General features: G+C 36.3%; 3 protein-coding genes across 10 annotated transcripts; 2 read left to right on the top strand and 1 right to left on the bottom strand.

Moving 5' to 3' along the window:
- Positions 1-207: 207 nt before the first annotated feature.
- On the bottom strand, positions 208-27,713 carry LOC133879736 (nudix hydrolase 26, chloroplastic). 2 transcript variants are annotated; one of them, XM_062318453.1, is made up of 6 exons: positions 27,354-27,713; positions 27,204-27,254; positions 24,397-24,489; positions 1,101-1,195; positions 450-564; positions 208-361 (listed from the first exon to the last, which is right to left on the bottom strand). In XM_062318453.1, the coding sequence occupies exons 1-6, from the start codon at positions 27,573-27,575 to the stop codon at positions 290-292; spliced, it is 648 nt and encodes a 215-aa protein (XP_062174437.1). In that variant the 5' UTR covers positions 27,576-27,713; the 3' UTR covers positions 208-289. The 2 variants fall into 2 exon arrangements, with proteins under 2 accessions (XP_062174437.1, XP_062174436.1); XM_062318452.1 differs by lacking the exons at positions 208-361; positions 450-564; positions 1,101-1,195 and adding exons at positions 20,783-21,114; positions 21,203-21,317; positions 22,162-22,256.
- On the top strand, positions 4,997-11,929 carry LOC133880008 (uncharacterized). 7 transcript variants are annotated; one of them, XM_062318857.1, is made up of 14 exons: positions 4,998-5,477; positions 5,618-5,711; positions 6,394-6,731; positions 8,241-8,316; positions 8,429-8,544; positions 8,685-8,778; positions 9,103-9,177; positions 9,284-9,408; positions 9,549-9,618; positions 9,908-10,048; positions 10,330-10,461; positions 10,728-10,939; positions 10,997-11,050; positions 11,371-11,929. In XM_062318857.1, the coding sequence occupies exons 1-14, from the start codon at positions 5,226-5,228 to the stop codon at positions 11,734-11,736; spliced, it is 2,145 nt and encodes a 714-aa protein (XP_062174841.1). In that variant the 5' UTR covers positions 4,998-5,225; the 3' UTR covers positions 11,737-11,929. The 7 variants fall into 7 exon arrangements, with proteins under 7 accessions (XP_062174842.1, XP_062174841.1, XP_062174840.1 ...); XM_062318856.1 differs by having other exon boundaries at positions 4,999-5,477; positions 9,287-9,408; positions 10,728-11,050; XM_062318855.1 differs by having other exon boundaries at positions 4,999-5,477; positions 10,728-11,050.
- LOC133880086 (uncharacterized) lies at positions 17,802-19,751 on the top strand. The gene has a single exon (XM_062318967.1). The coding sequence runs from the start codon at positions 17,924-17,926 to the stop codon at positions 19,421-19,423; it is 1,500 nt and encodes a 499-aa protein (XP_062174951.1). The 5' UTR covers positions 17,802-17,923; the 3' UTR covers positions 19,424-19,751.

The following is a 27,713-nucleotide window of genomic DNA, read 5'->3' as shown; positions in this document are numbered from 1 at the left end:
ATAATAGGATATTTAATCAAAACTTGTGAAGGATGAAGAGAAATATATTCTCACAAACAGGACATTATCACAAATAATCATAAGAACGTCATTACAAGAAAACTCGTATCTAGGATTGAAGACAAAGGTTGAACTTTCATTCTTATAACCATTTGGACATGCAAGCTGATATCCAGTACGTATAACTCAGATAACTATTGCTCATTGAATTAGTTTTATTCACTGAAGTAGCTCATTTGTGGTTAATTAAAGGTCTGGTTGGAAGCAACCAGATGCTCAAAACTTCAATCTAAGATTCCTGAAGATATGGAGCAAAAGCTGCCATAACTTCCTTATAAACAGGCTTCTTAAAATCCACTGCCTGCACAGAATGGAAAAAGGACCATGTAAATAAACCAACAAGACCAAAATACCAATTCCAACTGCAAAGAACAGTGAGGTCTACCCACATGCTCAATTATTTGTTCTGGAGACATCCATGACCATTCGCCAAATTCAGCTTTCTCTGTCCCATCACCCAGAAGATTGATTTCTTCATCCTTCCCAGTGAATTTAAGAAGAAACCTGAAAGTTTTGCAAGTTAGATGAAGTTAAACCGAACTTATATTTCATGGCGTACCCAAAAATAAAAGAGAAATGTTTGGTTTCTTCTTGCCCATCTCCGTACGCAAATCTACAATTGAATATGTGGGACTCACGTGTTTTGCAAAACAAAATCCTTATATCTTGTCACCCTCCCCCTCCCTTGAACACTATGTTTCGGAGTTTGGTGGGAGAGAAGTGTAAAGGATAAGAGGAGTAGGGAAAGGAGAGGGAGAGGGATGTGTCCATTTCTTTCCCCCTCTCCTACCCCTTCATCTCTCTCCATCCAAAATGTAAAGGAAAAGCAAAAACCAACCCAATTTTGAGCCCTGGGTTACGTTATGTTAGGTTGAGTGCATCCAATGTTTACATGCTGACATTCAACTGGTCCTGATGAATTAATCCTCAATTTTGTTAGTTCCCTTATCTCAACTGATTCTGACCTAATCTGGATCCAGTTGCAGCCCTACGCAGTGCATAGTGTATGTAACAATCTATGGCCGAATTCATATGCTCACCACTTCTGTGCTTGACCCTTCCAGTCTGATCCCCACTGATGTTTAAGCTTTTCCCTGACTTCAGGAGGGAAGTCATATGTCAACCAATAAGGTACCTGCATGAGAAATCTGACTCAGGCATGAACTTATTGCTTAAATGGAATTGTAAGATTAAAATATCATGCATGGGTTGTTCGACAGCTGCAAGGAATTGATATTAAAAATACTATGTTGAAATACATATTTGGTCGTTTAATTTTGTCCTTGAAATTTAAAAAGTTCAATTTCTTGCATGAACAATTTAAATGGCAACACTTCGGTCCTTATATGAAGTAATGATAGGCAGTGGTAAGCCAGCCGGCTCCAGCCCGGCCCTTTTCATTTAAATGAGAATTTTTTAATCAAAAGCAACTTCTGATGTGACTAACTTTTAATGTCATATCAGAAGTTGTTTTTATTAAAAAAAATTATTTTTTTATTAAAAAAGTCGGCTAGGAACGGTAAAACGTCCCCTAAGTATCATTATTCCCTTATATGACCATCAAATTAGAGATTCCATGACAAAAACTACTGCTGTGGTAAACAGATAGACTATGTGGCACGCCATGTAACTTTTTTTTACTGACATGGCACGCCACGTAAATTATTGATAAAAAATTATTAGGATTTTGTTAATTACTTTTTATTAAAACAAGAAAAAGTTATTTCTCTCTCTGATTAACCTCTATTGGAGAAGAGCTTGTCCGCAAGAAGTCTCGGCACCAGATCTTCGTTCATTGAAGGTTAGTTTCTCAGGTGGATCCATCAGCTTCTCAACCAGAGGAAACTTTTTCTAGGAAGTTAATGTGTGCTGATCGAGGCCATCTCTATGTCCGCACACTGGTCTAGTCTTCTTCCCCAGCATTGTTTTTTTCAAAAAAAATGTAAACGACAACGTTTTCTCCACTTTAAATTGAAACTTTTTAAATTTCAAGGATGGAATTCAAACATGGGTCAGATCGATCAAAAGTGTATTTCAATCAAAGTACTGATAGACAGGACAAAACTGTCCATTCATAATTAGTCTGAGCAAAAAGATGTATGTGAGAAGTAAAGAAGGATAATAGACCAGACATCAGCATATCTGTAAGTTTTTGGCGGCAGGTACTTTATTCCTTTTATTTTTTGTTAGTTGGCTTCTGGCTTTAGTTTTGTGTGCTCACGTGGCAGGTTGGTCAGATTTATTGGTCTTTTGTTAAGGTTCAACTATGCTGACTTGGACAAATTGGGTTGGTCGTCATCTATAAAAGCTTCGTGTTCACATACTCTTAAGGAACGACAATTGGTGAGGAGGCTACTGGTTGGCAGTATTGTGGGTGGCGGCATAAAGGGAAGAAAAACACAAAGGAAAAAACACAAAAGCTAGAAATTAAAGGAGAGGGAGGAGGATGATGATGGCCATAGCTCGTCCCCAAGAAGTACTCACAAGGAGGCGGTGAAGCATCATGAAAGGTACGGTGGGAAAACCACTTGGATTTTGGTGAGCCTCTCTCAGGAGAGAGAGAGAAGCACAGGGTTGATGTAGATTACTTGATTGTCTTGAATTTTGACCATTAGACAACTAGGGAAATCTTGGTGCTTCCACTTACCAAGCATTAATAAAGAAACGATATCGCAAAGTGAATTGTGATTTTGTTTACTCAATTTTCTTCTTCCATCCAACTTTTTTAATATCAGTAATTAAATATATGGAACTCATATTTAACTGTTTTATTTTTTATTTTTAAAAAATGTAAGAGAAAAATAGGAGTGTACTAATGATCCGTTTGTTTCGGTGTAAAATGGTTTCCGTCGTAAAATAGTTTCAGGAAAGTCATTTTTCAAAAAAATATTTTCCGTCGAAATCATTTTTCGGTGTTTGGCGCGTATGAAAAATTACAAATATTTTTTATATTTTAATTCAATCATATTAATTTAAAAAAAAATAAATTTTATTCACAAAATAAAAAATATTAATATAAAATAATATAAAAATATATTTTTATATTTGGCAGATACAAATTCCGGCAAAAGTTGCCGAAATCTGGCCATTTTTGCCGGATTCCGATGATCTTTGCTTGAATCCGGCACAAAACGGCCAATTGACTGGAAGCCGGCCGGATCCTGCCAAATGCCGGGGGTCTGGCCATTCTGGCCAGATACAGGCCGAATCCGTCCAGGATCCCGGCCAGATGGCCGGTGATCCGGCCGCTCCGGCCAGATTCCGACTAGTCTGGCCGGAATCTGGCATTGGTATCCTCGGAATCCAGCGACATCTGCCGGACGTTGCCGGATTATGGTTTAATTTGTAGGATTCCAACATTGACCGGAGTCGGAATTTGGCTTGTTGAAATTCGGCAATAGTCAACTGCTTGAATGTAAAGGCCGACTGCGTTGTTTAAAAAAGAGTCGACTGCATCTACCATCTACGAAAAATAATTTACGCTTTTAAAAAGAGTAAATCATTTTCCGAAATTTATTAATCATTTTTTGTCAAATGAAAATCATTTTTCGATTGACTATTATTTTTCGTCCCTACCAAACACAGGAAAATACAGAAATCATTTTACGCCGAAACAAACAGAGCATAAATATCAAAACTCTTTACAAAATCAAAGTAAATTGTAGTGGGGCAATAATATATGCACAACAAATGCACAACTCCAAGGTAAATTGGGGTGAAACTCACACATGAGTCCTACTCCAATATACCTTGGAGTTGTGCAATTATAGTATTATTGTTTGAGCATTTCCCGATTTAGTGCCACTTCTCACCGGTTACCATGTTCTTCCATAAGTTTCTCTCTATGGCAAAAACACCCCCACTCACCTAACGTGGAATAAATGAAAGGGTGAGAAGTTATCACATATATATATAAGAGTCAAATGGCGACATGAGTGATTCTATGACTTATTCATGAGTTTTTTTTTTTTTTTTTTGATTTCTCGGTATGGACAGGTGTTAATTTGAGTTTTGAAGAACTACATATGAGCGGTGGTTTTTTTTTTTTTTTTTTTTTTTTTTTTTTTTTTTTCTGTTTGTGTCGGTACAGAAAAGTAAAAAAGTCTCAAAAGAATTCAACATTTTAGCCTATTCTCATTTTACCCCAACCTTTTAATATGAAAAAACAAAAAAAAATGAGAATAAACTAAAAGGTGGGAGGTAAAATGGGAATAGACCGAAATGTTGACTTCTCCGATATGAAGAACAAAAAAAAATGAAATAGACTAAAATGTTGGGGTTAAAATAGGAATAGAATAAAATATTAACCATTTCAGTCGGGGCGTCATCCGTACTGACAAGGTGGAAAAGGAAAGGAGAGGGAAAAAGGGTTTCCTAAACCTAAACACGGTCGCTACGCGTTTTTGCAGAAACCCAAGGGACCCACCAAGTAAATGACGACATAGATTAATTAATGTAAAACACAGACCCATTATCATATTCTTATTTGATATGAAAACTCGAGGAAGAGCTGCATGTCTTAAGAGTATTTTTAGTGAGGTTTTTAAATTGTTTTTAAATTTTAAGTAAATAATTTATTTTTATTATTTTATCTATCACTTTTAACAAATTTCATACACCTAACTTTTTAAATATATCTTTATTTTAATTAAATTTTTTTTTTTTTATTTTAAGTAATCACTCCTAATAAATAAGAACAGAAAAAAATTAAAAAATGAAGTGAAATGAGAGAGAAATGATAAAATATTCAATAATTCATGAAATTTGTAGTGAAATTTTGACGAGAGACAAAATAAAAAAATAAAAAAAAATTTATTAAAGTGAACTTTTTTGAGATTTTCATTCAATTTTAATAAAAATTTTAAAACGAAGAGCTTACTAAAATACTCTAATCCTATGATTACCGGAACCTGGTTAAACAACTTCAACGTATAAAAAAGTCAAAGGAGACAACAGGAGAGAGAAATATCCGTACATGTCCGAAAAATATCGATCATTTTCGATTATGAAATGATCGATATTTTTCTGACAATCATGATCGATAAACCGTAAAACCACCTGTAATGGAGGAATCGATTCAAATCGATATGAATCGATTTGCAAATTCCCAGTATATAGGGTATAGCTAAGCGAAAGCATCCGTTAGAGTTGTTATCTGCCAAAAAATGGGTTTCTGGTCCTCGCTTCCTCGTCTACGTTCGTGCTCCAGGCGCTTCGTTTACTCCACTAGTCGGAGATCACGTTCCACGGAGTTTGGAACTACAGAAGCAGGGGTCACCAGTCATGTCTTTCCCTCCAATAGCTCAAGACTCAGAAACCCAATATTCCTGTCGCTGCTTGGAATCTCAGCTGGAACAGTTGCCCTTCAATCCCAACCAAGCCTTGCATTCTGCAGCTTCCTCTATAATGATACTAAGGTCAGTCAGTCTCTGGAATCTGAATTCGTTTATTCTCTCATGTTTTATCGATTCTCTCTAGTTACAAAACAAAAAATTCGTTTGGTATCTTTATTATTGTTTTCCATGCTTATATTGCATCATATTTGTTTAAACTATAGACTGCTATGCTTGAGAATGAAGGGATGCAGACTAATGATTCTTGTTCGGACTTTGGTGATTTTCTGGAACAGTTTCTTGATGTATCGGTTCCAGGTCAGAGTTTATTATGTATCCTTGTTTTCAATAGGAAATATTTGGGATGTATTAATTTGGGATGCTGTTTGAAATGTTTCGTACCAAGTTTTCTTAAAATCAATTTTAAAAATTAAAATTTTACCTCTAAATTTTTTATTTTTTAATTTTGCTTCCCCAAATCACAAATGCTAGCTCCGTCCCTGATCAAGAGAAAGTTAAAAAATGTCAAATGCATATTAAGTTCTAACACTTGCATATTATTTTTTCATAACAATATGTAATATAATATTTAAAAATTTTTAGACTTTGAGAGGTAGTTCGATTCTCCAAGAAACAATAATGCTTTGAATGAGGCTGTTCAAGATACTGGTTTGTTTGGGAATGGAGGGATGCAGAATAATGATTATTATGATCTGGGCAATGATATACCGAATACAAATACAGGTCAGAGTTTATTATGTATCCTTGTTTTCAATAGGAAATATCTGGGATGTATTCATTTGAGATAATAAATTTTAAAAATTAAAATTTTACCTCTAAATTTTTTATTTTTTATTTTTAATTTTGCTCCCCCAAATCCTAAATGCTAGCTCCGCCCTGGATCAAGAGAAAGTTAAAAAATGTCAAATGCATATTAAGTTCTAACACTTGCCTATTATTTTTCATAACAATATCTAATATAATATTTAAAAATTTATAGACTTCTCGAGCAACAATGATCTAATTCAGCAATATCCTTCGAATGAGGATGGTCAAGATACTGTGGCTTCTCCTACTAATGAGGATTCAAATGAAGGAAACGAGCAAAAGACTGCATTTGAGACAAAGCAGGGTAGACCAAAGACCTCTGTTGTGTGGACAGCTTTTGAAGAAGTTTTTGCCAAGGATGGTACTGTGACAAAAGTTAAATGCAAATCGTGTCCCGCAGTATTTCGCCCTTCAAAGTCAAGCAGTACAACCCACTTGCGAAGACACATGAACAACTGTTGTACCAATAACATAGCTTCAAAAAATAAGCAGAAGGTTGATCAAATTGAGGTGAGAGAACTTTTATCTATTATGAGTATTTTTTTTTTTATAATTGTGGAGCATGAACTGATTAATAAGTTTATAAAGCTTGCACACCGTATTGGCAAAAAATTTCTCAAGCTCCTTCTATTTAATATCAGTTTGATTTTTTTGAACAGTGATTAGTCACTTGTTTAATTTTTTTAATGGATTACTGATTATTGTTTTTTAGATAGAATACTGTTCAATGTTGGTTTTGATTACGTGAACTGTTCAGTGAACACGGATTAAATTACGTGAATTGTTGTACATTGTTTGGGTCAAATATGGAGAAAATTTTGGAGAGCTTGATAATGATGCTCTTAAACAACTTCGACATACAAAAAAGTCAAACGAGACAACACTTTCTACATTTTTCAACTGAAATTATCGATATGAAATTATCAATATTTTGCTGACAAGCATGATTGATATTCAAAATTATCGATATGAATGATCGATAAACAGTAAAACCACCCATAATGGACTAATCGATTCAAATCGATATGAATCGATTTGAAAATTCCCAGTATATAGGCTATACCTAAGCGAAAGCATCCTTTAGCGTTGTTATCCACAAAAAAATGGGTTTCTGGTCCTCGTTTCCTCGTCTACGTTCGTGCTCCAAGCACTTTGTTTACTCCACTAGTCGGAGATCATGTTCCACGGAGTTTGGAACTCCAGAAGCAGGGGTCACTAGTCATGTCTTTCCCTCCAATAGCTCAAGACTCAGAAACCCAATATTCCTGTTGCTGCTTGGAATCTCAGCTAGAACAGTAGCCCTTCAATCCCAACCAAGCCTTGCATTCTGCCTCTGCCTCTATAATGATACTAAGGTCAGTCAGCCTCTGGAATATGAATTCGTTTATTCACTCATATTTTATCGATTCTCTGTAGTAACAAAACAAAATATTTGTTTGGTGTCGCTATTATTGTTTTTATAAGAGAAATGTTTTGCAGCTGTTTACCTTTCTAGAATAGAGCACTGAGCATAGGTTTGTGTATTTATAATAAAGGAATTACTAGTATACTGAAATACAACTTCTGCATGATGTAGCTCAAGATAGATGATAAGGATAAAGTTTAAATTCAAAACTATTTAACATACCTAGCCAACAAGAGACAGTCGACTATGATAGGACTTATCTCTTAGTGTTTGAGTTTAAGTATATGACTTAAGGATTAGATGTACAAGATCTATCTCTATCTTCAGTTGAGCAGCGGAGAGTCCTAGAGTCTTGAGTCTCTGTATTGGATTGAACTTTATCACTAACACGCCCCCTCAAGCTAAACGGTACAGTAGTAACGTTGAGCTTACTTCTAAGTAGACTGAATCTTGAAGAAGAAAGTGGTTTGGTGAAGATTTCATCCAGTTGGTCTTTGCTGGACAGGAACTTGATCAATAGAGATTTGTTGGCAACCAAATAACCAAAAAATTCATTTGGTGTCGTTATTATTGTTTTCCAGGCTTATATTGCATCATATTTGTTTAAATTATAGGCTGCTAAGCCTGCAAATGGAGCGACGCAGATTAATAATAATCATGAGCTGAACATTGATGATATACGGGATACAGGTCAGAGTTTATTATGTATATACCCTTGTTTTCAATAGGAATTATCTGGGGTGTTTTAATTTTCTTTCTCTCTGATAGTTGAGGTGTTGTTTGAAATGTTTCATATCAACAGCAAGGGCGCTGCCGCTTGGAATCTCATCTGGAGCACTTACCCCTCAATCCCAACCAAGCACTTCATTCTGCCACAATAATCCTAATCATGAGGATCAGTATCAACTTGATACTAATGTCAGTCAGTCTCTGGAATCTGAATTCGTTTATTCTCTCATATTTTATCGATTCTCTCTAGTTACAAAACAAAAAATTCGTTTGGTGTCTTTATTATTGTTTTCCATGCTTATATTGCATCATATTTGTTTAAACTGTAGACTGCTATGCTTGAGAATGAAGGGATGCAGACTAATGATTCTTGTTCGGACTTTGGTGATTTTCTGGAACAGTTTCTTGATGTATCGGTTCCAGGTCAGAGTTTATTATGTATCCTTGTTTTCCAATAGGAAATATTTGGGATGTATTAATTTGAGATGCTGTTTGAAATGTTTCGTATCAAGTTTTCTTAAAATAAATTTTAAAAATTAAAATTTTCAATTTTATTTTCCCAAATCTTAAATGCTAGCTCCGCCCCTGATCAAGAGAAAGTTAAAAAATGTCAAATGCATATTAAGTTCTAACACTTGCCTATTATTGTTTCATAACAATATCTAATATAATATTTAAAAATTTATAGACATTGAGTTGTTGTTCGATTCTCTAAGAAAAATAATGCTTTGAATGAGGCTGTTCCAGATACTGGTTTTCTTGGGAATGGAGGGATGCAGAATAATGATTATTATGGCAATGATATACTGAATACAATTACAGGTCAGAGTGTATTATGTATCCTTGTTTTCAGTAGGACATATCTGGGATATATTAATTTTCTCTCTCTAATAGTTGAGGTGTTGTTTGAAATGTTTTGTATCAACAGCAGAGGCACCAGTTGAACGCTTTCCTGGAGAAATTGTCCGTCAGTTGAATCGATCCCAACCAAGCCCTTCACTTTGCGACTATAATCCTAATCATGAGAATCAGAATCAACCTAATACTAATAATGTCAGTCAGTCTCTGGAATCTGAATTCGTTTATTCTCTCATATTTTATTGATTCTCTCTAGTTGCAAAACAAAAAATTCGTTTGGTGTCATTATTATTGTTTGCAATGCTTTTATTGCATCATATTTGTTTAAACTATAGACTGCTATGCTTAAGAATGGAGGGATGCAAACTAATGATTATTGTCCGGGGGATGAAGTACAGCAGAGAGGTCAGAGATTATTATGTATATATCCTTGTTTTCAATAGGAATTATCTGGGATGTATTAATTTGAGATGCTGTTTGAAATGTTTTGTATCAAGTTTTCTTAAAATAAATTTTAAAAATTAAAATTTTACCTCTAAATTTTTTATTTTTTAATTTTGCTCCCCCAAGGCCTAAATGCTAGCTCTGTCCCTGATCAAGAGAAAGTTAAAAAATGTCAAATGCATATTTAGTTCTAACACTTGCCTATTATTTTTTCATAACAATATCTAATACAATATTTAAAAATTTATAGACTCTGAGGGGTTGTTCGATTCTCCAAGAAACAATAATGCTTTGAATGAGGCTGTTCAAGATACTGGTTTGTTTGGGAATGGAGGGATGCAGAATAATGATTCTTATGATCTGGGCAATGATATACCGAGTACAAATACAGGTCAGAGTTTATTATGTATCCTTGTTTTCAATATGAAATATCTGGGATGTATTCATTTGAGATAATAAATTTTAAAAATTAAAATTTTACCTTTAAATTTTTTATTTTTTAATTTTGCCCCCGTTTTTTTTTTTTTTTTCAATTTTGCTCCCCCAATTCCTAAATGCTTGCTCCTCCCCTAATCAGGAGAAATTCAAAAAATGTCAAATGCATATTAAGTTCTAACACTTGCCTATTATTTTTTCATAACAATATCTAATATAATATTTAAAAATTTGTAGGCTTTGAGAAGTACGGATATCGAAACGGGGAACGTCCGTGGAATGAGCCTGATGTGGATACTAGTTTGCTTGCGAATGGAGGGATATGGACTAATCATTCTAATGGTCTGAACACTGATATACCAAATTCAGGTCAGAGTTTAATAGTTTATTATGTATTCTTATTTTCAATAGGAAATATCTGGGATGTATTCATATGAGATAATAAATTTTAAAAATTAAAATTTCACCTTTAAATTTTTTGTTTTTTGTTTTTTAATTTTGCTCCCCTAAATCCTAAATGCTAGCTCCGCCCCGGATCAAGAGGAAGTTAAAAAATGTCAAATGCATATAAAGTTCTAACACTTGCCTATTATTTTTTCATAACAATATCTAATATAATATTTAAAAATTTATAGACTTCTCGAGCAGCGATGATCTAATTCAGCGATCTATTCGGAATGAGGCTGCTCGTGGTAGACCAAGGAGCTCTCCTGTGTGGAAATTTTTTGCAGAAGAATATGACAAGGATGGTACTGCAACACATGTGAAATGCAAATCATGTGGCACAGTTTTGCACCGTTCAAAAGCAAGCAGTACAACCCAAATGCGAACACACTTGCGAACTTGTTTGCGCCGTTCAAAAGCAAGCAGTACAACCCGGATGCAAACACACTTGCAAACTTGTGGCAATGGCAAGAACATAGCTTCAAAAAATAAGCAGAAGGTTGATCAAATTAAGGTGAGAGAAATTTTATCTATTATGAGTATTTTTTTTTTAAGAATTGTGGAGCATGAACTGTTTAATAAGTTTATAAAGCTTGCACACTGTATTGGCAAAAAATTTCTTATTTATTAGACATTATGTTCAAAGATATTGCGGCCACTGGAGAAAATTCATGGACCCCTTCTTTGGGTGTTTTTCCTCCTAATTTTGAGACTCTCGTGGATGTGTCATGTGACTCATCTGGTGAGCCGAGTCCTCAAAATGGTCATGATGATATTGAGATACTTAGTCATACACAACCACCTAATTTTACACAACTGCCTAATCCTATACAGCCACCCCAAGAAAAGAGAAAGAAGCAAGTAGCTACTTTCATGCAAATTAAAGGGAAGAAAAGAGGAACAAAGTCAAAGTTGATACACGAGTTCAGTCCTATCAGTGATGTTGTAGAGCTAAAGAGGCCACCTAGTTCGAGGAATTCAAATAGCAATATTCGTAATGTCATGGAGCATGTGTGCACATTGGAAGGTGTTGAGGAGGGTTCATTTCTCTATCGTATTGCAACTCATATTTTCCACAATGAAGAGAAGAGAGAAATGTTTGTTGTGATAGAAAAACCACATTTACAACTTATGTTTCTAAAAGGTGAAGCAGAATTGTTGACAAGACGCTTCTGCTCTATTCGATTAGCAAGTGGATAACCTATGTGTTTTTTATGCTTAAAAAAAATGTTTGGACTATGTGATTTTATTTTCTCCACTTGCTGCAGCTTATGGTATTTTATATTTGAACAATGTGATTTTTTAGATTGTGATTGTTAAGCAATTTCTCCAAAGCCTTTAGTTTGTAATGTTCTATCTTATTAATTGTTATTGTTTTTTAGGTTTCATATCATGAACTATGATGACTATATGGATTATGGTAATGATGATCATTTCCATGATAATGATGAGAATGATGATAGTCATGATGATGAATTTTACCATCTTGTTTCTGCTAGATGTCGTGCAGTAGTGGTGTATGTCCTTAAACACATTGCTAAACAACCTTGTAGAAACTCTAAAGAAACTGGGTATAAGTGGTTAATATATACATTAACTGGTAACGAGACAAAATGTCATGATATGTTTAGAATGAAACAACGTGTTTTCTTTCAATTATGTAATGTTCTACAACATACATATGAACTTCAGCACATGAAGCAAATCAGACTTGAAGAGTCAATAGGCATATGTATGATGACACTTGCACAAGGATCGTGTAATAGATTGGTTCAAGAAAGATTTCAACATTCTGGTGAGACTATATACAGACATTTGCATAAAGTTATAAAAGCGCTTAACCTAATAACAATGGATCTCATCAAACCTTCTGACCCTACATTCAATGAAGTTTCAAAAAAAATACTGCATCGTCAATTGTATTGGCCACATTTTAAGGTACTTATTTTATTTGTTTATTAGTATTACTCAATTTATGCTTACCTTTTGTTAAAGTAATATAGTAAGTGATGTGGTCTTTTGTTTACCAAAATATATCAATAATAAATAACCACTCGCAATAGGACGAATCTTTGTAGGATAAGGCTATAGAGAGGGTGTCGAACCTCAAGGATTGCGTAGGAATTACTATCAAGTTTTTCAAGATTAAAAATAACTTAATTTAAAAGATATTTGATTTTTGTTTTCTTAAAATAAATACATAAAAGTAAAAGACATAAATTTAAAGATAATATGGATGAGATAAAGAATAGGGGATTGATTTCACCACTCACCACATAACAATGGTCAATCGTAAATTAATAAGGAAAATTCATACTATGCATGATAAAGGGCTCGTCTCACTCGAGTAGTCAAGAAATTATCTATAAAGAATAAGTATAATCCATCTTCGGTTGGCACGGACCGTCCACCTAACCACTAAGATGCGGTACGACCCGTCTTCCCTAGGCATGGACTAGCTACGTCTTTAATAGGATATACACACAATCAATGGAATAGTATAACCCATCTTCGATTGGCACGGACTGTCTACCTAAATTACACTAAATTAGGGTGTAGTACAATCCGTCTTCCCTAGGCATGGTCTATCTAATCCTCTTGATCATATATCAATTAAAACCGTTGTATAACAATCATTCACATAATCACAGAAAATATGAAGGATTGAGTTCAATCAATATAAAAGACTTTCTAAGACAAGATAAGAAATTCATAATGATTGAATATAAATATTAAAATCAATTCTCACAGTTATACAACCATCATGCATAGAGAAAATTCCAAATTAAAATACAATTAAACCATCGTTACTTGGAAAGGGTTACATCAACACCCTATTAGGAATTTAACCACTCATCGTGGTGCTGGGATGACCTCCTGCCATGTTCTTCTCCTCTTCAACTTGTCAGGCCTCTGAGAAGAATTTTCTGTCTAAATCTAAGCACAAGCCCAAGCACCAAGCACCAAGCACACATTCTCTTAAAGCTTAGGGGTCTATTTATAGGGAGCACACAAGTCCTAGAAGCCCTTGGAATTCCAGAAAAATCGTCTCTTGAGTCTTCTTGTCTAAGTAGGAGATTGAAACTTCAATCCAAGTAGGAAAAGGATTCCAAATTCGGCCAAAATTGCGGTCTTTTATTGCGAGGAAATTTTAGTATAGTAAACGTTTGAATTAGAGAAAAGCTATTTCTGACATATTTGTTGAATATTTTATTAGCTTTCCAACGCCACCAATTTCATTGCAATCCGATATCTGAAGCAAAAGTTATGATCCAAACACTGAGATATATGCAGAATCCAAATTTGAATCCAATCCGATTTTGACTCTTGTTGGAGAAATTCCGATTTAATCCTTCACTTGATTTGATTAAACTTAACCACATCATATAGGTATTCTATTATGATTGGTTAAGCTTAAACATATCTTCCAAGTCTTCTCAAAGTGTGCTTTAAGCCCAAAATCAATGAAATTAATTGCATCTTTATTTAAAACCTGAAAACAATAAAACAACACAAAATCAAATGAATAACAATGCTAAGGAATTAACATATATAAGTTAAGGGGCTTGAATGTGCAACATTCGACGCTTATCAGTAATGTTAGGGAAAATATTAGTTTACCAAAGCCCATCCAAATCATTTGGGCCTAACCGGTTCACCCGACCCGACCACCTGAGTCCGACCACCCGACCCGGGTACCTCGTAACACCCGAGTCCGCGAATATCTCGGGATTACTCGGGATTTAAGGGACACGACACACTATACATAACTAGATCGTGCGCCCGAAGTCTCTCCAAAAGACATGTCACCCATAAGGGATCGTGCGCCCGAGATACGCGGTCGTGGAACCCGAAGTGTCCGTGCGCCCGAGGCCACGTCTTCCTCAACCGCCGATCCCTGCACAAACCGGGAACAATCCTAAACTGCTCCTCAATCTCTATAAATACCAGAACCTCTTCTAATATTAAGACACATGCTATTCTATGCTTCAAAAAATTACTTCGCTCATATCCAAACAATCTTCTGACTTTGGCATCGGAGGGGGATCGTCGGCACCCCCCGACGCAGTGTTTATTATTTTGCAAATCATAAAGAACAAAGCGAATCTTCAAGCGAATCATCATCAGGCCGCGTTACCATGCCGGAAACTGTATCAACAGTTTGGCGCCGTCTGTGGGAACGATTAGTCGTTTCTTAAAAAAAAAAAGCTCCAATTTACACACACCCGTGATGACATCACGCGGCTTTAAATTTTTGTCGGCAAGAACTTAGAACAACGATGAGTTGCTGGAGACCGAAAAGGTGACGCCATGATGCTGTCACTCATGGTCTGGAAATACCATGCCATTTTCGCCGAATTTCCAGATAAGTTAACTATTTGCTTTGTGATTTACAACACCCGATTACGTTTTATAAACATAGCATGCTTTGCCGTTTCCTTCTTTTTAAGATAAAGACAAAAAGTATATGTCAAAAGCAAAAAGAGAGTTGACCAAGTCCTCTTCAGCAATAAACAAACCTTTGCGAGAGGTTTTCATAATTAAAAACTTCATTGAAGTGATGCCAAGGGGAATCACACACCCTGACACGTACATGTTTACATGTTGAAAGTATCTTAAAAGTTTCAAGTGTTGACTATGCCTCAACTTGCCCAGTAAATATACATGGTTTATATATTTATTATCCTCACTTTTATATACACTCATATTATCTTTAATCTCAAAAAGAAGGTGTTGATCCAAAGAAAAAGTCATAGTCTTCCCATTCTGTTTCCAGATAACTTTGAACGTTCTACAAAGAACCAAATCGCATGCAAGTCGGTATCACAACTCCAGGTGCCGCATTCTGTGATCTGATTACAAACAAATATAAGCCACTAGTGGAAGTTGTCAAGGCAGTCAAGAATAAGTTCTATAGGCAATCGATTTTGGATTATAAACAAGACTTGGCAAATATGAATGTTGTGGACAGTTCGGATATGTTGGCTAGTTCATCCAAGCGGTCAGGTCTTGCAAATATTGAGAGGAAGTCGCCGATTCATCTACATTCCCCACATGAGAAAATGGCATAAGAAAAAAAAAAAAAAAAAAATATATATATATATATATATATATATATAATTCTGAAAGCCTATTTTCTCTCTGTTTCTCCGAGCCAGCCACGATGCCAAGCCCAGACCCAGGAGCTGTGACCCGAAACTGGAGGACCCGTGATGCTCGGCAAGTCAAAGACCGAGACTGAACCCGGCCTCAGCGACCTAAAGGTGTCTCGGTGGATCAACCCAAAAGTCGCCTCGGTGGGACGGCCCAGCGCCCAAAGTCGCCTCGATGGGTCCATCCGAAGCCCAACGCCCGAAATATCGCCTCCTCTGGTCAGCCTTCGAATCGATCCCAACCAGACCAGCGGGTCGGCCCAACCTGGGTCGCCCAAAATGGAACCACTTCAGGTCAGCCATGGCTGGACCCTCCATAAATGCAGAGTTTGGTCCCAAATCCTCAGCACAAATTGGAAGTCTGAGGTGGATCTATCCACCACGGTGCACAATTGCCACCCTGATATCCTGAAGCCGAAACCGAAACTGAAATCGGGACCAAGCCATGAGAACCGAGTGCTCGGTCTCAACTTTAGCCTCTCCATCCATAGCCACCACTGTCCTCTTCCCAAAGATGAGACCTTGTGAATCCTCCTCCATCTTATGCAGAATCCCCACAATTCTTGCACCAGCTAAGCGGCCACCTCACTTTACAATAGTGTCACATACCTCTAAAACAATCTCCCTTGCACTTAAATTGCTCTCGACCTAATCTTAAGATTCGGAAAGAAAATAGACGTAGGGAAATTGGCTATTTCTCAAGATTCGAAAAGAAAAAACCTCTTATTTATCATCACATTATAGAGGCTGAATGCCAAAAGGGTGGGGCAATGTGAGGAGTTTACCCCCGCTATATCAGAGAGGATTGATCCAACAACTTTAAGATCATCAGAGTTGTCCTGCTGCATAGCAGTAAGATCTGGGGTCCTGTAAAAATTAGTTCATAACACATTAGTAAACTGAAAACTCTAATATATTTAAATTAGGATTAGCTGCTGCAGAGAAAGAAATGTAATCCTGAAAAGAGGTCAACCCACTGCACATGCCAATTGAATAAGTGAAAGCAAAGTCCTCAAGACGTACTTATGTTTCACGTGATCAGCAGTAGAATTTATATTTCATGGTCTATTGTAAACAGATTTTCTTTAACTTCTAGCTTTTAGTGTCATTGTAGAATAGAGCAAAGTGAAAAAGAGGGCAAAAGAGAAAAATATGAGAATATTGTTTGGAGACGGTCATTTTTCCTCCAAATACAATTACAGTACCAACAACAAATGCCTTCCTAACTATGAACTATGAAGAAACAAAACAAAAAGACCAAGCATATTGATATTGAGTCAGATATCCATTAAATACAGAAAACAACCAAAGATCGTAAGCATAATCCTCAAAAAGTGTAGGGCATAAGAAACAATGGATTTTAAAATACAAGCATAACATAAAAACATGATTTGCTTAGAAAAAAAAAAAAAAAAAAAATCAATTGCTGAGTCTAAAAGCCCTATGAAATATTAAACCCTGAAAAAAAAAAAAAAAAAAAATTATAACTTGAAGCTAAGACACCTATAACTTGAAGCTAAAAAACTCCAAATTCAATCCTAGCCAAAGCAAGAGATTACATGCATATAAGTATTTGAATTCGCCTGCAAATGGATTTGTTTGTTATTATTGGGAGAACATAAATAATTCACCAACATTAAGGTAGTAGTTATCTCTGTTGGTGGATGGGTCGTCGGAGTCTTTTGCGGTGGTGGTGGTGGTTCGGCTTGGCTCGTCGGCGATGGTGGTGGCTCGACTGGGCTCGTCGTGGCGGAACGGTCGATGGGTCGTTGAGGAGGGACGGAGCTGTACGGTGGATGGAGGCCGGAGATGGACGAATTGGTGGCGGTGGTAGCTGGTAGTTGGCGGTGCTCAGCTGGTCGGTGGGTGGCTGTCGGTGGGGTGGAGGGAGGGAGAGGGAAAGACGGAAAGCTTTTGGGGGTAAAATTTTTTTGGGAGATATTGAAATGAAGGTGAGTTTGTATAAACACAGGATTTAATTTAATTTAATTTAATTTATTTTTTATTTTTTATTTTAAAAAAAAGGCCAGACGTGGACTATGCTACGTCAGATGGGGAGGGACACTTGAGGGATGGATGAGCGCCGTGTACAATTACTCGTGAAATGCTCTACAGGAGGCAAAGAAATCCCTCTTGTACCTCTCTCTCTCTCTCTCTCTCTCTCTCTCACATATTTGCAAGCTTGTTAGTGTTTCTTGCCTACAAAGGAAGCCACTTCTCTCAATCCCATTGCCATGGAATCTGGTGAAAGCCAACAACCCACTAATCAACCACAACCAAATCCAGCTCTCCCCCCGACATTAACAAAGAAACCACTTCTTCTCTACTTATCATCCGTTCTGGTTCTGTTTCTAGCAATCTCCTTCGCTTTCACCAAAACAAACTACTACAAAACCCAACACCTAAAATTCACTTTCTCATCACACCCCACTTTTCTTCGGACCCTTTTAGGGTATCTTCACCCAAACCCAAAACCCAAGCAAACCCATCGACCAAAACCCATTTCCCATTCCCCAAACTGTGTGCTATGGATGGCTCCTTTTCTTTCAGGTGGTGGGTACAGTTCAGAAAGTTGGTCCTATATCTTAGCCCTCCATGAACACATGAAAAACCCAATATTCAAGCTGGCTATTGAGCATCATGGCGATCTAGAATCCCTTGAATTCTGGGAGGGCTTGCCACAACATGTCAAGAACTTGGCCTTTGAGCTTTACCGAACAGAGTGTAGAATGAGTGAGACCATTGTGGTTTGTCACAGTGAGCCTGGTGCTTGGTACCCTCCCTTGTTTGAAACCATCCCTTGCCCACCAGGTGCTTACCGAAATTTCAAGTCGGTGATCGGCCGGACCATGTTCGAGACCGATAGGGTGAATGCTGACCATGTGGAGCGCTGTAATCAAATGGATTATGTTTGGGTTCCCACTGAATTCCATGTATCTACATTTATAGAAAGTGGGGTTGATCCTTCTAAGGTGGTGAAAATCATTCAGCCTGTTGATGTGAAGTTCTTTGATACCCTCAAGTATAAGCCATTAGACCTTTCCTCTATAGGGAAATTGGTCTTAGGTTCAACAACCCAGAATTTGAATTCGAAAAAGGAGTTTATATTTTTGAGTATCTTCAAGTGGGAGTACAGAAAAGGTTGGGATGTATTGTTGAAATCATACTTCAAGGAGTTCTCTGGGGTTGATGGGGTTGCTTTGTATTTACTAACCAATCCATACCATTCTGATAGAGATTTTGGGAACAAGATAGTGGAGTTTGTGGAGAACTCTGAAATAGAAAAACCAGTGGATGGTTGGGCTCCAGTTTATGTGATTGATACCCACATTGCTCAAATTGATTTGCCGCGACTATACAAGGCGGCTAACGCATTCGTTCTTCCATCAAGAGGGGAAGGATGGGGGAGACCTCTTGTGGAAGCCATGGCAATGTCGTTGCCAGTGATTGCCACAAACTGGTCCGGGCCAACGGAGTATTTGACAGAAGAGAATAGCTATCCATTGCCGGTGGATAGGATGAGCGAGGTTACAGAAGGGCCATTCAGAGGGCATCTTTGGGCAGAGCCTTCCGTCGATAAGCTTCGAGTTCTTATGAGGCATGTGGTGAATAATGTTGAGGAAGCCAAGGTCAAAGGCAGGCAGGCAAGGGAGGACATGATAGGAAGGTTCTCTCCTGAGATTGTAGCGGAGATAGTTACTGATCATATACGAAAGATGCTTCAGAAGAGTTAAAGAGCTGCTGTTCATCAAGTTAGAGATGATATGCACATTATTTCTTTCTTCCATGAAGTTGGCTTGTTATCAGTTCAGAGGCTAGTGAAGGAGTTGGGTGAGTAAGATACCAAAAGCCACTCAAAAGCATATTTTTAGTGTAGCATTTTCTGAACTGATTTGTCATGAACGCAGTTGGTCTACAGGGAAGTTTCTCATGGAATGATTTTGATCCGCGGTGTTTCAAATACATTTTCCAAAAATAAAGCTCTCTTTGGGCTTATTCTGCTCCCTCTGTTTTTTTTTTTTCTAAGTTCTATGAAGAAACAGAAACTCATGAGCATATTTTTTTTTTCTTCTCCTATTCATCCACATTATTTAATGCAGCTTAGCTTGGGACATTGAAGAGTACAGGCTTCAATTGAAGGATCTCACCTTCTTCAAAGTTTGAGAGGCTCCATAACCATAATCTTGCCGTAGAGGGTTTATTTGGATTTGTGATTTTAAAATGTGCGGTTTAAAAATAACAATTTTTTAAAACGGTGTTAAGCATTTGGTAAAATTACAGTTTAGCCTTTAAAATTGTATGTTCTTAAAAACACATATCCCTTGTATGTAAATTGAAAACACATATTTTACTACGTTTTTAAATTACAATTTATTTTTTTATTTTTTAAAAAATACAAACTCTTAAACGATATATTTTCTACGATTTGATTTAAAACTGCATTTTTTATTTATGAAATCACAATACCAAACACGCTCTATATCTAAAAAAGAATCAATATTTTATTAAACATGTACCCCTTTGTTCTGTCCTTGTGCTTCTATGGACTTTGCAGTGCACTTCGCTTCGGTAGTTTGTATGTTCATGTTACATATTTAGTCGTTTTCAGCCAAGTTAATTATGGGGATTTCTGAATCTAAAGCAAATTAATTTTTCTGATTTAGTTTTGTAAAGGCAGTCACTCAAGCGGTAATTGATTGATTGCAAGCTTTTAGTCTGAGATGCATCAGGATGGGAGTACCTGCAATCATTTGATTTGCCCTAGGTTTGGGCAAGTTCTTGAGTGTATTGACCTGGGCTAAAATAAACAATCAGAATTGACCATGAAATCATAGATAAAATCATAGGAATGTGCCTCTGGATTACTTGCATTAAAAGTGATATATTTAAACTTACAAAAATGCTAGATATACTTCCTAACGTAGCAGTGAAAATTACCATTGATCTCATATACAGATTAACCCGTTCAAAATCTAATGGTAATTTTTACTGTCACATCAGAGAATAAGCACTTGAAAGTACATATAGCATTTCTCTTAAACTCCAAAAAGCCTAAGTTGTTTGATAATTGGATATTTAATCAAAACTTGTCAAGGATGAAGAGAAATATATTCTCACAAACATGACATTACCACAAATAATCATAAGAACGTCATTACAAGAAAATTCACATCTAGGATTGAAGAAAAAGGTCGAACTTTCATTCTTATAACCATTTGGACATGCAAGCTGATATCCAGTACGTATAATTCAGATAACTATTACTCATTGAATTAGTTTTATTCACTGAAGTAGCTCATTGGTGGTTAATTAAAGGTCTGGTTGGAAGCAACCAGATGCTCAAAACTTCAATCTAAGATTCCTGAAGATATGGAGCAAAAGCTGCCATTGCTTCCTTATAAACAGGCTTCTTAAAATCCACTGCCTGCACAGAATGGAAAAAGGACCATGTAAATAAACCAACAAGACCAAAATACCAATTCCAACTGTAAAGAACAGTGAGGTCTACCCACATGCTCAATTATTTGTTCTGGAGACATCCATGACCATTCGCCAAATTCAGCTTTCTCTGTCCCATCACCCAGAAGATTGATTTCTTCATCCTTCCCAGTGAATTTAAGAAGAAACCTGAAAGTTTTGCAAGTTAGATGAAGTTAAACCGAGCTTACATTTCATGGCATACCCAAAAATAAAAAAGAAATGTTTGGTTTCTTCTTGCTCATCTCTGTACAAGAGATGTGCAAATCTACAATTGAATCTGTGAGACTCACACGTTTGTTTCGCAAATTCAATGGTGGATTTGCAAAAGAGACGTGTAATAGAATGACACCAAATACATCTCAAAACAAAATCATTATTTCTTGTAACCCTCCCCCTCTCTCGAATGCTATGTTTTGGAGTTTGGTGGGAGAGAAGTGGAAAGGATAAGAGGAGTATGGAAAGGAGAGGAGAGCAGAGGAGAGAGGGAGAGGGATGTCTCCGTTTTTTTGTTTAATTGTAGGGTGGAAAGGAGGACAGGACAAGATATTATGTAAATTGACAATAGCGTAACATAATTAACAAGATGTTTAGGCATTGTTGAAATTTTAATCAATTTGAGAGGACTAAACAAAGGGGATTTGATGGGGTACAGTATCCATCCAAATCCCCTCAAATCCTCTCCCGCTTCCCCCTACCAAAAAAGCAAGAAATATTGCTTTCCCCTCTCCTACCCCTTCATCTCTCTCCATCCAAATGTAAAGGAAAAACAAAAATTAACACAAGCAAGCTGAAATTTTGAGCCCTGGGTTACGTTATGTTAGGTTGAGTGCATCCAATGTTTACAAGCTGACATTCAACTGGTCCTGATGAATTAATCCTCAATTTTATTAGTTCCCTTATCTCAACTGAATCTGTCCTAATCTGGATCCAGTTGCAGCCCTACGCAGTGCATATTGAATATAACAATCTATGGCCGAATTCATATGCTCACCACTTCTGTGCTTGACCCTTCCAGTCTGATCCCCACTGATGTTTAAGCTTTTCCCTGACTTCAGGAGGGAAGTCATACGTCAACCAATAAGGTACCTGCATGAGAAATCTGGCTCAGGCATGAACTTATTGCTTAAATGGAATTGTAAGATTAAAATATCATGCATGGGTTGTTCGACAGCCGCAAGGAAATAATATTAAAAATACCATGTTGAAATACATATTTGGTCGTTTAATTTGGTCCTTGAAATTTAAAAAGTTCAAATTCTTGCATGAACAATTTAAATGGCAACACTTCAGTCCTTATATGTCCATCAAATTAGAGATTCCATGACAAAAAGTACTGATGTGGTAAACAGATAGACCATGTGGCACGCCATGTAACTTTTTTTACTGACATGGCACGCCATGTAAATTATTGATAAAAAATTGTTAGAATTTTGTTCATTACTTTTTATTAAAACAAGAAAAAGTTATTTCTCTATGATTAACCTCTATTGGAGAAGAGCCTGTCCGCAAGAAGCATCAGCACCAGATCTTCGTTCATTGAAGGTTAGTTTCTCAGGTGGATCCATCAGCTTCTCAACCAGAGGAAACTTTTTCTAGGAAGTTAATGTGTGCTGAGGCCATCTCTATGTCCACACACTGGTCTAGTCTTCTTCCCCAGCATTTTTTTTTTTCAAAAAAATGTAAACGACAACGATTTCTCCAGGAACTTGGTTTACATGCAATCTAAAAGCTTTAGCACCACATAGTAGTTACTGAATATAAGTGGTCATTGGATCGTGAACAAATCTTAACCAAATGGATATTGGTGGTGATGGATTAGAGCAAGATTGCCATTTTAGGAAATGGTTAGTGGACCCACGACGGACTAAATTGCTGCAATTTCAGGATGAAATTGGAACTTTTTAAATTTCAAGGATGGAATTCAAACATGGGTCAGATTGATCAAAAGAGTATTTCAATCAAAATACTGATAGACAGGATGAAACAGCCCATTCATAATTAGTCTGAGCAAAAAGATGTATGTGAGAAGTAAAGAAAGATATAGACAAAAATAAGCACCCCAATAAACCTAGATGACACGACAATTCTACCCTTTATAACACACACCACACACACAGAGATTGGATAAATAGACTAGACATCAGCATATCTGTAATTTTTTGGCAGCAGGTACTTTATTCCTTTTATTTTTTGTCAGTTGGCTTCTAGCTTTAGTTTTGTGCGCTCACGTGGCAGGTTGGTCAGATTTATTAGTCTTTTGTTAAGGTTCAAGTATGCTGACTTGGACAAATTTGATTGGTCATCATCTATAAAAGCTACGTGTTCACATACTCTTAAGGAATGTATACCAGAAAAAAAAAAAAAAAGAAAAAAAAAAAAGATAACATAAAGACATAATCTTAAGGAATGAAGAAATATGGGAAAACGAGCTATGTCATTGATGTGCGATACTTTGTTCTTTTGGGTGTGATACCCTAGAACCCTATTTGATGTTTGGTTCTTCTATCATCTTCTTCCTTTCCTTCCCTTTCCCTTCTCTTTGTATGTGCTGTTAGGTGTATTACAGCCCAAAACACAACCATATACCTTTTCGCTATTTTTCAAAAATCTTGACCTTAGTCACTAAACCAGCCTTTAGATCCATGCTTTCTTATAGTTTTGGTGCAGGTTAGTAAGATCCTGTATCAATCTCACACAACAAATACAGACACAAAGGACTCAACTCAACTAAGCCTTAGACTAACTAATTGGGGAAAGCTAAATGAGTCCTCTTTTGTCATTCAACCCTATCTAGGCAACACAAACACCCATCGGGAAGAGATGATTGAATATACTTTGCCAAGCTGTAAAGCCAAATATTAAAGAAGCTAAACAGAGTCACTTTCTTTTGCTAATAAATAGCAATTAAGGTCTAGATGTTTCAGCCAAAAGCAACTATTTCCTTTCACATGCTGGGTTGAGTGGAATGAATCAGATAGTCTCCTAGACAATGAAGATTAGTTCAGGATTTGTTAAAACTCCCTATTGTAACTTATCCTCCATTAAGGCTAGCCTGTGTCTAACTATAAGAGACCAGCAATAAAGACCTCCGAAGCTAAAGTGTCAACAGCTTTATTAAGACATTTTTCTTCCGTTCTCACACTTTCCTCAAGTAAAATGCATCTGAAAATGTTAAAAGCATCCCAAAAATTTGTAAGTTGCAGAAGAAAAAGTCCAAAATTCATACCTCTGAAAGAATTTCTGCTGAACTAACTCCTGTCTCCTCTCTTAACTCCCTGATGACTGCACTTCTAGGATCTTCGCCCTCATCAATACCACCCTATTAAATTAAAATGAATAAAATACCAATCATAAATCTCATATAAAAATAATAAAAACTTCCAAAAGAGGAAACATAAGTTTAGTAAAGACTACTTCAATTTTAAATAACTTCAAGTTCTAAATCAATAACCACAGCCATGGAACATTAACATATTCATAGAAACTATGATGCCTTTCTCCCATCACATATTCAAACAGAAGATAGAGAAACAGAGAGAAAATTAAAGAACAGAAAAGAAGTCTTGGTTTTGGTTTTGATTTGCCAAAGTTTACTTATATATAACTGGCTCACTTCAATCAAGAAGCACACCTATATTGACAATTGTTAAAGTACATAGCGGCTAATGATTTAAAGTGGTTGCTTACATCATGCAACAAGAATAAATGTTTCAAGAGATTACACAGTATTTGTACCGGCCCCCAATTTCCAATAGCTGCGCAGTCCTAAAATTCTAATACTGACCAAGCACCAAGTTCAAGAAACCAAATGAACAGCCGCTACAGCACAATCACTAAATAAATTCATAATGAATCAAGAAAAAAAATTAAAAAGAAAAAAAAAAAAAGAAAAAAAAAAGAAAAAACACAATGAGACAGAAAAGATGTTGGAATTTTCAGTTACAATATGTAAAATACCAAACTAACTTGCATAGGAAAAGAAATAGAAACCTAGAAAGTACTAACCTAAAAATAATGTCTAAAATTCTTTTCTCATGCATAAAATTCTATATTATTAACATTTGAACAGGTGTGAGTGGAGGCTAAAGAGCAGAGCAAGGCCCACACACGTGGATGAAGTTCAGAATTTTTTGTCCCTAGAAGAATAAAAGACAGTAAGTATAGCCCTCACATAATTGTACTCCACAAAATCGAGCAAACCAGCAATAACACCTTGAAATCAAGCACTTCCCAAAGATGAAGATATCAACTTTCTCAATGCACCCAATTAGTATAAAGATAAGACAATGTGGATGCTTTTAACTTTTTAGACAGACTACCATAATGATTATATGTTAGACTTGTTCATGACATGATGATGTCTTGTTAAATTGCATTTTGGTAGTTGATGAGACCTCTGGATCAAGTAACACGTTAAGTACTGAGGATCGCTGAACATTATTGAATAGATATGTTCAAGTAAATCTTTATAACGTTTTCATTCCCCTTTTATGACTTTGAATGTTCAGTCATCAGAGATCCGGCATTTTCATTTTCCAAATTTCTTATTTCAATAACTCAGATAATATGATAAGAGGTACCCATCCACATAGTGCAAGACAAAGAAATTATTATCCACACACATAAAGCTGTGACAACCTAGAAAGTTAGTCCCACATTAAGAAGATGAATTGTCCACATTAAGTGAGTGAATTACAAAAGTTCTATGAGAGGACATCAGGGAGGCCAAGAAGAGGACATTAGGGATTTAAGTGAGAGAGATTGTGACACCCCAGAACGTTAGCCCCACGTTGGCCAAGATAAATTGCACACATTGAATGAGTGAAATATAAAGGAATTATGGGTTCTAAGTCACACGTTAGTTCCTTACTAGGTGATACTAGGCTTTATAAGTGATTCTAGGGAACTATAATTGCAACTTAACTATTCATTTTGGAGTTATAGCGCAGATATGACTAACATTTTTCCTAGGTCATTACAAAAGTTGCCATATGACTATTCTCAATTGTCATTCATAAGCTCTACATTTACCCCTTATATTGGCGTATACGAATCCTCACTCCAGTGCTATATACAATACTTGTCTTCAAATTCAAAATGTTGAACTTACAAGCAAAATGTCAATTTTTTATTTTTTTATTCTATTTTCTTTTTCTTTTTCCTTTAATAAGTTACATGCTGTGAACAACATAAACTTTCAATATATGACAACTATCATAGCCTTAGCTTCAAGCGCATGACTACAATGAAATTTCTATTTGAGGTCCAAAAAGTTGTTGTTGGGACCTAAAATTGGGCTTCAAAGTAAACTGAGGCACATGCAGAGTTCTTTTGGTTGTATGTAGACGACTGAGATTGCTAGTGCCTTATGGAATACTATATTCAGTCATGTTGAGCTAGCTTGGGTTATGCCTTGACGAGTGGTAGACCTATTTGCATGTTGGAGAGGGCATTTTGGTAGTATTCAAAGTGTGGCAGTGTAGAAGACGGTTCTATCCTGCTTAATGTGGTGTCTTTGGATGGAAAAAAATATTCAAAAGATCACGAGAGAACGGTAATGGATTCATGGAACTAAAGACTTTTTTCTTCAATACTCTTTACAAGGCTTTTCCCCATTTCTTTTAGTAAGATATTCACGTACGCAATATCTTCATCATCTCTCATTGTGGTCATTACGTATTTCTCAAGTCATCAATTCCTCATTACGTATACACAAGGAAGATTTAAAATAGAGGCTTCATTTGTTTCAATCCAAACATATCGACCTAAAACTTTTCCAATAATTTTCATTTTAAAAAAAGTAAAACATGCTGATTGAACAAAAAAAAAAAAAAAACCAAAAAGGAATTCATTTGGAACAAGCGATGACTTAGGAAGAACACAGGTGCACCAAATACAAAAGGATGCCTAAATCTTAGTTCATTTTATTTTTCTACACTTCAGAGCAGCCAAACACAGTGCTTTACTTTCAAAAGCAATCAAATTAAAATACCTCATTCAAAAATAAAACAAAACAAAAATCTAAAAATGTACCTGCGGCATTTGCCAAGAATTGGGTATATCCAGCCTTGAAGCAGCAAAAATCTGCCCCAAAAAAAGAAAATCCCACAAGCCAAATACAAACATATAAACATACCAACACACAAATACAATACAAACATACCCAAATAAAAAAGCAGATACCTTTTTAGAAGGGTTGATGAGACAAACGCCAACGTTTCTCCTATAACCTTCAGGAGCAGATTCCATGGACGATGATGATGAGTGCAACGCAGAGGAGGAGACTCTATGAGTAGGCTTTTGAAGCAGGAGTGGCAGGTGCATAAATTCAGGGGATTTATGAGGGTAATTTGGGAAGAATGAAGGAAGAGGCTTGGGAAAGACTGTGAATCGGCATAAAGCCATTTCACCTAAGCGCACCCTTCGCTTTCTGGGAGTTCCGATTTTACCACAAAACCCTTCGCCTTGATATATGGTATTTACTAAATTAAGGCCATTTGGATTTTGAGATGGTGAGGGTGAAAAAACCCAAACCTTGGTGAG

The sequence above is a fragment of the Alnus glutinosa genome, chromosome 10, assembly GCF_958979055.1.
Source record: "Alnus glutinosa chromosome 10, dhAlnGlut1.1, whole genome shotgun sequence".
Taxonomy (NCBI): domain Eukaryota; kingdom Viridiplantae; phylum Streptophyta; class Magnoliopsida; order Fagales; family Betulaceae; genus Alnus; species Alnus glutinosa.
Note: the sequence above shows the minus strand (reverse complement) of the source record. Positions and strands in the feature narration are given on the sequence as shown.